Source organism: Mytilus trossulus, chromosome 10 (assembly GCF_036588685.1).
Source record: "Mytilus trossulus isolate FHL-02 chromosome 10, PNRI_Mtr1.1.1.hap1, whole genome shotgun sequence".
NCBI classification, from domain to species: Eukaryota; Metazoa; Mollusca; class Bivalvia; order Mytilida; family Mytilidae; genus Mytilus; species Mytilus trossulus.
The window spans coordinates 15,901,527-15,914,971 of NC_086382.1; the positions used below are offsets into that span (position 1 = coordinate 15,901,527).

The following is a 13,445-nucleotide window of genomic DNA, read 5'->3' on the forward strand; positions in this document are numbered from 1 at the left end:
TCATTTTCCATGCAAATGTTATTAATTGTTTTGATTTTCTGCTAATGAAATGCACAATAAAGGTAAATTGATTATGTAACAATGTGTAAGGGGACATAATTTCACTTAACACATACATGAGAATTACACACAACGTCAACTTAGAGATATATTCTAGTACATGTACTGTTAAAATGATGTTAGAATAATAGTTAACTGCCATCTAAAGATTTTTGTTGTGTTTCCTTCATAATCCGGAAATGGCTTCAGTAATGTAAGGCATGCTCTAAAATGTGGAATGGACTTTAATATCATTTTTCATGATTTGGTGCTTAAACTGTTTCTTTCAGTCAGATTAACGTTAAATAGAGTTGGTAATCCAATAAATCATTCTGAATCACCATGTTTGACTTTTGTGTTGATTTGTAACATCACATATTTTGGGTTTTGTTCACTTTTTTAGTAAAAATGGTAAGATGGAAAAAAAGTGAAAACCTGCCAGCTGGGGTAGGGGTGTAAACTTTCATTTGTTTTGGTAAGAACACTTGTGTAGACTAGTATTCTTTATTGTAATAAATTTCAAAATAAAACGTCTATGCATGATAGGTGTCATGACTGATTTCAAGTTTGTATTGTCTTGGTTAAGGTGGAACGGTAGTATTTGCATTCCAGAATTTAGGTTGCTCTTTTGTGTACCCTAACTAAGTCAATATATACATCTGAACAGTGTGATTGAAAAATAATACAGTATCAACTGAGCATACTTACCCAAACTGAGGAATGAATCAGGTGCAGAAAAATATGAAATAATTTTACATACAGATAAAAATGAATTATTTGGATTTTTTTAAATTTTGTTTTCACTGCTGGATAAAAGTCCTAAAAGCACAAGTGGTCTTAGGTTTTAAAAATAGCCAAAAAAGTAAACCGTCATGATACACATTCAAATTCATTTCCGAAAAGTAAAATGAAAGTACTTGAGTTAACTGTGAATGTAGCATTTTTCGCAGTGTAAGAAATTGGTGAAAATTCCAAAAAAGCTATCATTATCCCCTATGGGACCAATTTCACATACAGACAGAGTTGTCGTCCTTTCCTCCTCAATCTTTGAGGAGGAAAGGACGACAACTCTGTCTGTATGGGAGATTGCTATAAGCAAGGAAATGCTACAGTGTCACCTATAACCGGAAACTACATATTGTATTGGTCATGTTGGTATTGGTATCGGAATCAACCCTCAACTTATTAATTTTTGGTATTATTGATTATGTGGATAACAAAAGGGCCTGAAATGATGTAATTTTTAAACAACGCAAATGTTGTTCCACATTAGTTATAAATAGATGAAATATTTGATTCGTCGTTTTATGTCATACTGACTTACAAATTGTACCTCGTTATTTTGGTAGTATAGCTAGATTATAATTATAATGAATAGTCATCCTATCTAAGCACTTGCAAGACTTTGGCTGCTGATGTTTGTCAATGGGGTGTCAAAGACTACAGAATTAAAAGTTAAATTGTGTTCGTTTAAACTATGTGTAATGTAAATAGAAACGTAAATTAAGTGAACTTTGAATGGCTTACATTGTTCCTTAAAGTGAAAATAAACTAAATGTATGCTTTCAAGATTCATATTTGGTAAAATCTTGCTATGCACCATGAGGAGTATAATATTAGAATGACCTTCTGTGGTATTGTGCGTGACAGTGTTTGAAGTGAATGTAGTTGTGTTAACAAACAGGTCTGTATCACAGGTCTTACTTGTTTATTTAAGTAAATATCATTTGATTCCATTAATAACTATTGCTTATCTTATTTGTTCTTGCTCTTATCAATACGATATTATATAAACAGTAGTTTATCTATTTCCCCCCTCTTAATGCTCTTCAACTTCGTACTTTATTTGGCCTTTTTAACCTTGTTGGATTCGAGCGTCACTGATGAGTCTTTTGTAGACGACACGCACGTCTGGTGTATATACTTATTTTAGTCCTGATATCTATAATAAGTTTATTTTAACCTTCCACAAGGCAGGGAAGACTGTAAATTTAAAACATATCGTACGTATTGCACATTTAAGCCACATTTTACCATTCTTCAGTTCAGATAAAAAAAAATATGAAGTGAAACATGATTGAAAATAATAAGTAATTACTGGGTAGGTCTATGAAACTTAAATGGTTTTAAATATAAATAATTGCATGGTTTCATTCTTCTCATGTTTTATGAAATATTGACAATAATGTTAATGATCTTTCTGATTGCTTAACTCTTCATTTTTTCTCTTCCGTGTGGTTCATTGAAATCAAGGTCTGGACCAATCGAGACTATTCTGTAGGGGTTAATACTCTCATGGCTATACTGAAATTGTCAAAATAAATAAAATTATTTTATTGGTTAAATTGAAATCACAAATTCGTATAAATAGCAAATTATAACACACAGTCCCGCTAACATGTTTTACCCCGCCACATTATTTATGCATGTGCCTGTCCCAAGTCAGGAGCCTATAATTCAGTGGTTGTCGTTTGTTTATGTGTTAAATATTTGTTTTTCCTTCATTTTTTTACATAAATAAGGCCGTAATTTTTCTCGTTTGAATTGTTTTACATTGTCTTATCGGGGCCTTTTATAGCTGACTATGCGGTATAGGCTTTGCTCATTGTTGAAGGCCTTACGGTGACCTATAGTTGTTAATGTTTGTGTCATTTTGATCTTTTTGTGGGTAGTTGTCTAATTGTCAATCATACCACATCTTCTTTTTTATATTGTATTGTTTACTTCATATAAATAGAATGTTTCATCTCGTATGTATTTATAACTCAAACATATTTCCTTTCAAACTTCTTTTATATTTCCGTTTACTAATTTCAAAAGTGTAGCTAAAATTCATTAGACTAGTATGTATGGATTTAATTTTGTTTGCGCATTTCTATGATTTATACAAAATTTAAAAGTTTGATGGTTTTTCATTAAGAAATGTTCTATCGAGTTCAGGAAAACATTCTGTTTGAACCTCGCTTCGTGTATTTTGTTTTAGCTTAGTCCACCAGTCAACACCAAAGAATTCAAGAGGATGCGTTTCTCTAGTTCGATTTACTGTGGTAAACACTAGTCATTCCGTTCACATTTGTTTAAATGACAATCAACTCACCATATAATGCCACGTAATGTGGTGCATATCGACCGTCTGTGACACACCACGTGTCTGGTATTTGTTTAAATGACAATTAACTCACCATATAATGCCAAGTTATGTGATGCATATCGACCGTTTGTGAAACACCATGTGTCTGTTATTTGTTTAAATGACAATCAACTCACCATATAATGCCACGTAATGTGATGCATATCGACCGTTTGTGAAACACCATGTGTCTGGTATATATCTCTTGTGTACTTCCACATATTTGGGTAGTCAATTATTTTTTTCTTATTACACTACAATAATTACATTAGATGTAAGTTTCATTATAATACGTTATTCTGATTGGCTAACATCTTATTCCGTAAACAATTGCATCAGACAATAACATTTATCATGCATGATGACACGAGGTCCCACAAAAAAGTGCACAGGTGAATTAAATAAAACTGGATAAAAATCGTGTTTTCATGAATTTAGCTTAAAAAATGTAATTATAAGTATTGAATACTTCTTTTTGAAACTTTATAGGGTTGTAAAAGCGTTGACCGTGCGTACATTTTTAGAATGAAGCGCTTCCGCGTTTCATACAAAATGTACTTCGGTCAACGCTTTTACCACCCAATAAATTTACAAAAAGAAGCATTCAATTCTTAAATAAACATTATACTACTTGCATAACACAGTCATCTAAAAAATAGTTCACTCAACATATATCTTGCCGAAAACATGGAAACAAGATAAAAGTGTAGTTGATTGATGAGGAGTAAAATTATGGGTAAAATATTCACATACAATGTTACATATTTATACAAATCACCTAAAGTTAACACTTCTAAAGTAAATAACTCGATATCGATATATACATTTCTAGGAATATCATTGGTTTAAAGCAAACACGTGGAATCTCTGTGAATTTAATATGGGGTTTGTGGGCGTGTTTTATTTTAAAAGAAATTGATGATGAACGAGTGAAAATAAACGCTGAAAACATATTTATAAAAGCTAACACACGGTTATTGTTAGCATTTGTTTTTGAATAGACAAATGGCAGTAGATTTTTTAATATTGAGGACTTGATCACTTTGATAGGCTACTAGTTTAAATGGCAAATGTTAATATACCAGCAGTCTATAAGATAAATTCGTTACACTGTGCAACTCATAATATTTTGCATGTTAAGAACAGCATTGCGACAGCGTTTTTGCAATTCTGAAATTTTGTTAAGATGACTTTTTTTCTTTTATTCGAAATATCAATAATGTAAATTAGACTTTATTGCTAAAATTGACATTCTTTCCAGGTCTGTTATAGGTCGAAATTTCACATAACAAACAATTCGATATCTAAACTCATGCTTCTACTTAGCTTAGATAAACAGACGGACGTATGTCGTACTTAATTCTGATATATTTAATAAGTTTTAACATTTAAATGCACTCTACTTAAATAATACGAGAACGTTAATATCGGAAACTCTAGATACTAGTTATGCTATAGACAGCAGCTCTATATATTATAATTCGTCTTTAATTTTCTATGGTGTGTCTTCTGTACTATTATTTGTCTGTTTTTTTTTTTGCCATGGCGTTGTCAGTTTGTTTTCGATCCATTAGTTTGACTGTCCCTCTGGTATCTTTCGTCCCTCTTTTAAACTTGATGTCCAACTTTCTATAGTAGTTGTCTAAACATACCTTGAAATGACCGTGATAAACAGCGTCAAACCTAACTAAAGTAGGAAATAGCCGTACGTCTGCCTCAGTTAACTGGTCACCAACTAAATATCTGCTCTTTGAAAGTATACCTTCAACCTTTAAATACATGATAAAATCATATCAAGATTTATTTTGACATAATACAAATCTGAAAATAAGCTGTTTAAGTGGAGAAATCGGCCTCATAAAATTCCGCTGAATTTGTGTCAGCCATATTGGGTTGATCGTAATTGCAGTTTCGATCATCACGTAGACACCAGTGGTAAATAAAATCATTGCTGTCCTTGAATGGCAGGGATCACGCAGGAGAAATCAAATTAAACTTTGTTTTCGGACTGATGGTCAAAATGGTGAAATAAGCAAATAAACAAAAACTAAATACTATGACTCTTACAGTATATATAAGTTAAATCTATTGTTATGATATCATCTGTAGTATTAATATTAATCTAGTGTTACTTGATAAAAACTAATATTCAAAATATAGACTCTCTAGGAAAAAAATCCAGATACAGTTTTTTCTATATAAGCCAGATAAAGTTTTTTTTCTTTATATTGCTAAATAAAGTATTTTTGGACTGATCTTCACAATTTGTTAGCACGTATAAACATTGTAACTCCATATTGTTTTCATGTAACAGTGATTCTGTCGTTTGTCACTGATCAATGTAGCGCTTTCTAGGAAATTTTGTCCTGTGTTGTTATTCTACTATAAAAAAAGAAGATATGGTATAAGACAACTCTTCACAAGAGACCGAAAGACACAAAAATAAACAACAAAATGTCACCGTTCGGCCTTCAACAATGAGGAAGGCCAATAGCGCATAGTCAGCTATAAAAGGCCCCGAAATCACAAATGTAAAACAGTTCAAGAGAGACAACAGAACGGCCTATTTAAAGAACAAAAATTTAACGAAAAACAAATATGTAACACAGCATAAAAAACGGTAACCACTGAATTACAGGCTCCTGACTTGGGACTAGTAAATAAAGACCATGTTTATATCAGACGTGTGCGGTGAGTATTTCTAAAATTTGTTGTATAATTCAAAATACTCACACGATCTAGTGCTTTAAATAGAGCCGTAACAGCAATATCATATGCCTCTTGGGTTCGGGCAAATCCTGATTTATATACGCCATTGTTTATCTCTCTGAAATTAAATATGCTGAATTCGGCAATGGTGTCATTTTTAGATAGTAAATTTTAACAGTGAGTAACCTAAACAAAATCATATTATCGAGCAAAACTATAGCTTTGATTGAAAATAAAAAAGGATATATGGTATGATTGCCAATGAGAAAACTCTTCACAAGAGACCAAATGACACAGACATTAAAAACTATACTTCAACAATGAGCAAATATAAAAAAAAAAGATGTGGTATGATTGCCAATGAGACAACTATCCACAAAATACCAAAATGACACAAACATTAACAACTATAGGTCACCGTACGGCCTTCGACAATGAGCAAAGCCCATACCGCATAGTCAGCTATAAAAGGCCCCGATAAGACAATGTAAAACAATTCAAACGAGAAAACTAACGGCCTTATTTATGTAAAAAAATGAACGAAAAACAAATATGTAACACATAAACAAATGACAACCACTGAATTACAGGCCATATCCAATAGTCAGCTATAAAAGGCCCCGAAATGAAACCGATTTTACAGAAATCTGCCGTCAATATATAGCAGCTTATTTGAAACCAGAACTATGTAGAAACCAGATGTAAATTAAATGTGCACGTTCTAATACACATGTTATTAGTAATCATATAATTATAAATAGAAATTTTGAAGTGGTTTAATTAATACTCCACAATTGAAATTTAAAATTACATATTCAATACTTTATTATAGTCACAGGTAAAAACTAATAATTATATTAAATGTTCACAATATAAAAAAAAAAAAAAAAAAAAAAAAAAAAACTTACGTATAAATCCAGGCATTAACGTCATCAATTTTAGATCGTAGTTTCTGTGGATACAAGTCAATAGATGATTGGTCTTTTGTTGGACAGAATGTATTAAATTCAGAATTTAACATTCGTATGATTTCGCTGGATTCGTTGTTGACAACTGTTTTCTTTGTTTTATCCCAAAGCAGAGGTACTGTTGTTCGTCCATCGTAATCTATGACATATTAAATGAAACATTACCTCTTTTTTTATTATTATAAACAAATTTGATCTTCATGCACGTATTAAATCAAATATTTTAAGAGTATCGTATTTTTTGGCGTTGGATTTCAGTGATTCTAAGCTTTCCTGAAATCACTTTGTCATAGACTGTACTTAAATATTTTGACATCTTGGTTCTATTTAGGATTTGAATAAAAAAAAGTATCGATATCTCATCTTTTAAAAAAGCCAAAATATATACTGTTGGTGAGTATTACTAAAATAAATCTATGATCACATATACCAAATCCCTTAAAATTATATAAAAGGTGATAAACAAAAGAAGAATATTCCAAGGCCAAGGTCAACTCACTTTACACAAATTGTTTCTAACTACTTTATATTTTTATATCCACGAGTTACGGCGAAAGCACCAGATTTTAAGTAGAATATTAAATATATATATTTCATTTGAAGTACAGCTATATCATTTGCTCTTTTTTCAGCGCAATTAGGAGTCCGCTTGAGATTCACCGTTATAGCGCTAGCTCCGCCTATACAAATTTAAGTTTATCTTAAAAGTTTATTTACTGTTCTAAAAATGGATCAACTATTTATTGACTAGCAGATAAATAGAAAAACAAACATGCACCATTAAGGACTTACTGGGATCAGCTATTTCATAAACTTGTCGAAGATATTCTTTTCCATTCAGAGTATCTAAAGTACATTTGTCCTTCTGAAAGATATAAAACATGTCATTTAAATCAGAACTGCACTTAAATGAGTATTCAACAGTGACTGCTAGAAATACTATTTTCATCTTCCATTTAATAGTGTTTGTTCATTTGTTTTACTGGTGGTTTTGGTGATCCTCGCCATAACCGTCCCATCAAATCTCGTCTTTTTTTGTGATAGAGACGAGCGGCTATATTTTGAATAGCACAGCCGAACATGTATATATTAATCCATGCAACTCTCGATTTCTAGTAAAGTTGTTTCGGGATCCATAGTTCCCCATATTTCAAGTATATTTTCAAGAGAAGTCGAATGCGTAAAAATCGAAAATATACATTCATCTATGATCAAGGAATGCTCAAATAAATAGAAAAAAATATACAAAAAGAGATGAAAAAAATGCAAAGATATGAGTAACACAACTGAAAATTATTGAACATTCTATTTTGTATATTATTCTTTCTGAAAGAGTTTAACAAATGTATATAATCACGCCCAACGCCGATTTTAAATTTTGACAACATCAATATTACTAGAACACACCCGTGATATCGCGGGTTCGTGACTGATTTAAAGTATATAACTATGCGCAAGCCTTATTTTAGTATTAGTATTGTCATCTGGTAAATTCATGCCGATTATAAGATACACAGTTTTCTCTGCTTTCAAATCTTTCTGTTTGAACCCGTCGAACTGGAACTTATCAATTATTGGTAATATTAATTATTTGGAAAACAAAAGGTCCTGGAATGGAGTATTTTTTAATCAACAGCATTGTCCTATATTAGTTATAAATAAAGTTGAATTCTTTGATTCGCTGTTTTACGTCATGCCCGCTAACAAATTGAAAACTGTACCTATACGCCTTATTTTTAGTCCAGATTTTTAGTATTCGTATTGTTATCTTAGAAAGTCTTACTGATTAAAATACTACAATAGGTAGTTGACAATTTAGTAGTGTCAACCCTGTGATTATATTAATCCTGAATACACCGTTTGTTGGTGCGCCAGTCAGATGCGGAACTTACAGATAAGGTGATAGGTAACAGGTGAATATACTATTGGTATCGGTATCGGACTCGACCCGGAACTTCTTAATTATTGGCAATATTAATTACGTGGAAAACAAAAGGGCCTGGAGTGGTGTAATTTTTAATCTACACATTTGTACTATATTAGTTATATATAAAGTTGAATTCTTTGATTCGTCGTTTTTACGTGATGACGGCTGACAAATTGGACCTCGTAATTTTAGTATTATAGATGATATATGCATTATGATACTATCGCTATAATTTAAATTCATTCGATGGAAAATACCCGTATTTATTGCATTTTGGCATAATACTATTTTTGTATGTTTTCGATAATTTCATCCAAGTCCGAGTTCGTACAAAAGAGTCGAAGATTTTGTTTTCTTTTTAATAATTCTTTAATTTAAATCAAAAAATTAGCAGACTCCTAAAAAAAATAAGCATAGTTCCAGGTTAGTGATGTTTCTTAAACAGCATGTAATGAGAACTACCTTGTCAGTAAAGTTCCATCCTTTATCTGTCATGAACCAATCAACAACTGTACAGGAGATGATATCTTCTAATCCTTTAATACTCCGCACAATGAGCGCACGGTGTGCCCATGGACAGGCAAGTGATACGTATAAGTGATATCGATTAGCTTCTGCTGGAAACCCAGAGGATCCGTCCGCTTCAAACAAAAATAATGGAAAGATATTACAATCACGTATATGTGTTTATGTGTGGAAAAAGGGGGGAGGGGAGGGGAATTAAAAAGATACTAATGGTGAATTATATATCATTAGTCAAAGAATTAAAGACGGGACAACAAACTTCCATGTCATCGATGCAAATAATTATTTCGAATCTGATAATATACTGACTTCTGAATCAGATGCAGATCCAGGATATTAAAAAAGCGGCAAAGGGCAGAAACTATTGGCCACGTGTGTGACATGTATGTATTGATCATAAAAAGATAAAGATAAAGATATTTTTAAGCACAAGGCAACCAATGGGCGAACATCAGCTGGAAGAAGGTAAACAATGATAATGTTTTACAGGCTACCAAAGAATACAGATTACAAAACATAAAAATTTGCATACATTCAAATTAAAGGCTTCACAAATAATAAAAAGTAACGTAATTCATTACAATAATTGATCATAATTGTTTTATAACGAAGAGTAAATATCAATCGGAATATAATCAACTTCATTTTAAGATATTAAGCCACAATCAACCCAGAGCAACAACCCGACCATAGAGCAGAAAACAGCACAAGACCACCAATGCGCGGGCTCCAGCGTGAAGAATATAAAGAAATGATAATGTTATAAAATCTACCAAAGAATAACTTTATAATAAGTATATAATACAACTGTACAAGACTGTCATATAATTCAAGAGTAACAATATACAATATATGTATAAAATTGTGAGTAAACAAACCTTTTAAAGGATTATGTAAATTCATTTATTTTTGGAAAAGGCCACACATCATATTTTTGTTGTTGTTTTATATATAGAGATAATCTTTTCAATATCCATGTTTATCGGTTCTTTTCCATTGTACAAAAGTGAATCAAATTCAATGAGGTTTTTTTTGGGGGGGGGGGGGGGGGTGGCAGTTTCAATTGTTGATGATATTTTGATTGAAGTAAAATACATATCCTGCAATGGTAGGTTCATAGGTGTGTATGCACCTTCAGAGAGTTTTTGTGATATAAAATCATTCATATTTGTATTTTTGTTTTCTGTCCGGATATTAGCAATTTATCTATTTTAGATATTTTCTTTATTGTATGTTTTATAACTTATACGGATTTGATATCCTTATTTTCATTTCAACAACATGAACAATGCGGGGTGCAAACTAAAATAATTTTGTTAAAATATGTGTGATGTTGTCCTTGTCAATATTGTGATCTAAAATAACAACTTGATTGAATTTTATGTATTGGTACGCACAATACCATGAATAAAGAGATAACTAATTTCTGCTCACAAATACATAGTGTAAACGAGTGGACCGTATCAAACAGTCAGACGAAAGTAAACATAGCCTAGTTTTTCAACCTTACCTGTTATGAAATTCCGGAATTTTGATTCGCTCCTAACAAAAGCTCCCTTTTTATCCATCACAGATTGAAGATTTTTTTTAGACATCGCTAGTGTTAAATCACTTTACAACTACAAAGCTAATTGTACTCTAATCTTTATATATATAACCAGAATAACACTTATTAACGTTCTAAATTCTGGCATTCATAAGCTTATTTTTTTTTGCAATGTAACGACGATTCAATTGAGACTTTATTGGGAATGAGTATACAAAGGGAATTAACTGCAACAATTTTGTGAAACCGTGAACAATATTAAGAATATAAACATGATATTTAAAGAACTAAATGCTGGCCCTATTACCAAATTCAAATTCAAATTCAAAGTTTTATTTCCATATAAACTTTACAGTTTGTGACATGATATAACAACAACAAAAACAAATAAAGACAATAACTAAGTACATTTTGTAACTCAATATATATACACAAATTCAGGTAAATATTGAAGGGTCCCCTGCCTCAGTTCCATTGACTTTTTTTTTTATAAAGGATCATCCTAGTTTATTCACTTGTGTTGGTGTTGATGGGTTAAGTATATATATATATACCTTTGTCATTGTCAGTGAGATCAGCAAATTACCGAAAATGCGATTTTTAACAAAAATCTCCTTAAACGGTGTTTTAATGAACTTGAGCTCTACATTTCAAATGATTTAACCGCACTTATAAAATATATGTATTGTAATATTTTAATTGACTTAATCCGTCTGACAGGTGTCGTTGTCGATCTCTTTCAGCCACGTTTCAATATGTTTCAATATGGCTTTTCTTGATCAGCGTTTAGTTTTTTTACACAGGCACTTGTCTCACAAATTTTTTTTCCTATATATTTTATTATTTTTTTCTGAGACAAGTGCCTGTGTTTTTTACCATTCCTTACGATTTCGCAAAAAATTCCCCCCAATTTTTATCAAAATGAAAAAAAACAACCATACGGCATTTCCAGGAGAAAATAAATAGATAAAAAATATAAAAATCAATCACATATATCCAGCTATTTTCATATCTATGTCATGTAATTGTTCCCTTCACGATGTGGTATGAATGCTTATGAGACAACTATCCACAAGAGACCAAATGACATAAAACTTTAAAACATATTATATAGTAGGTCGAACGAACTTCAGCAGTGCGTAAAACCCACACCGCATAGTCAGTTATAAAAGACCCGGATTTGCTAATTTGGAAGAAAATCTAGAAAAATGAGATATCTGTCCAGAAGAGATCAGTTCTCCGTTATTTACAATCAAAGATGGCAAAAGAAACCACCTAAATTTGTTGACAATGCTTCATAATGTCGTGTCTATTCGAGTTAGGGACACATATAAACAAGTTCCTGAGTGCTCATCTCACAATTCTCAATATATGCATATACACCAACACTTAAAATACATATAACTGTGACCCGTCTCGTAAAAATCAGGTGATCACAATGCGCATGGATCTCTCCTTGAAATAAACAATTATCTGATTGTACATGTTATATAAGTGCTCAATATCCATGCTTCTTTGTTGATTGTTTATTTCAAGCATATATAAGGTGACAATCAATAAATTTCGGCTTCAAAATACGACAAATAATTAGCCGCCGTATTTCACATCATAACAGACACCGTTAACCAGAGAGAAAAAAATGACGATTATACGATATGTTTGAGTAAAAAAATGATAAAATCGTACACAGAAGACTTAAGTTTATGATGAATACATACATTGGTTCAAACATTGAATAAACATAATTTTTAAACTGTCACTCGTTTCATATGTCTTTTAGAAAATTGTCAAAAAACGTGTTTGTCAAGTAACGATAAAACAAAATAATAAATATATAAAAACAGCTACGTCAACCACTTACGATACCCCTCGAAATATTGGGAGGAGATCTGAACTATGTTTTCGTTTAATAACAACTTAGTAACATTGCAGGGAAAGAAAACATGCATCATGATTTCCATATTCAAATTAATATATATATATATAAATATATATTAATTTGAATATGGAAATCAAACAATTTTGACACAATATATACAGTCCGCCAAAAGTTAAGCACCACCGAAAAATAACTGGCAATATTTTTATAACTACTGCGAAAAAAATATATATGTTTGGTGTTATGAATTACCTTCAACATACCCTAAGAAAATCCATTGCGACCAAAAAGATTTAACTCCGATAAAGCAGTCAAGCAACCTCTTACCAAAGGTCATCTGAGCGTTTACAAATACACTGTTTCTCCGTGTGGTCGTGTTAGTGTTCGTACATTGGTAAGTCGACTTCTCAAAGACAACCGAAGAGCAAGTCTTGTTGTATAGAGACCTGTACTTACAGGTAGGCACTCTACCGTCAGGTTTTAACTGGATAATGACTATCTATGCTTGAACATAAGAAGCAGAGAAAACACTCATTGTTCAGATGGTAGTCAGTTTCTTTTACTGCCAGTAGACGCCATAATACGAACTTCGTGGGAAACAAAACGGCCTATGCCCAAAAACAATGTTAGCACAAGGACTGCATTCAGTGCTGGTGGTGTTCCAGTACGGGGTCGCTTCTTATACCCTTATAAGCTGGGTACGCATATTCTGCAGGGTAACA

The 13,445-nt window shown here is 31.8% G+C and overlaps 1 protein-coding gene across 2 annotated transcripts in view; it reads right to left on the reverse strand.

The window, feature by feature from the left end:
* LOC134686936 (glutathionyl-hydroquinone reductase YqjG-like) overlaps positions 1-13,445 on the reverse strand; it is a 25,746-nt gene continuing 12,301 nt past the window's right edge. The window contains exons 1-8 of one of the 2 annotated variants that reach the window (XM_063546791.1): positions 10,809-11,051; positions 9,236-9,414; positions 7,639-7,711; positions 6,787-6,985; positions 5,903-5,996; positions 4,822-4,938; positions 3,307-3,423; positions 1-2,343 (exon numbers count right to left, since the gene is read on the reverse strand). In XM_063546791.1, the coding sequence (XP_063402861.1) occupies positions 2,248-2,343; positions 3,307-3,423; positions 4,822-4,938; positions 5,903-5,996; positions 6,787-6,985; positions 7,639-7,711; positions 9,236-9,414; positions 10,809-10,893 (960 nt within the window). In that variant the 5' untranslated portion in view covers positions 10,894-11,051 and the 3' untranslated portion in view covers positions 1-2,247. Of the gene's footprint in view, positions 2,344-3,306; positions 3,424-4,821; positions 4,939-5,902; positions 5,997-6,786; positions 6,986-7,638; positions 7,712-9,235; positions 9,415-10,808; positions 11,052-13,445 lie in introns of those variants that run through there. The other variant, XM_063546792.1, reaches the window with a different exon arrangement.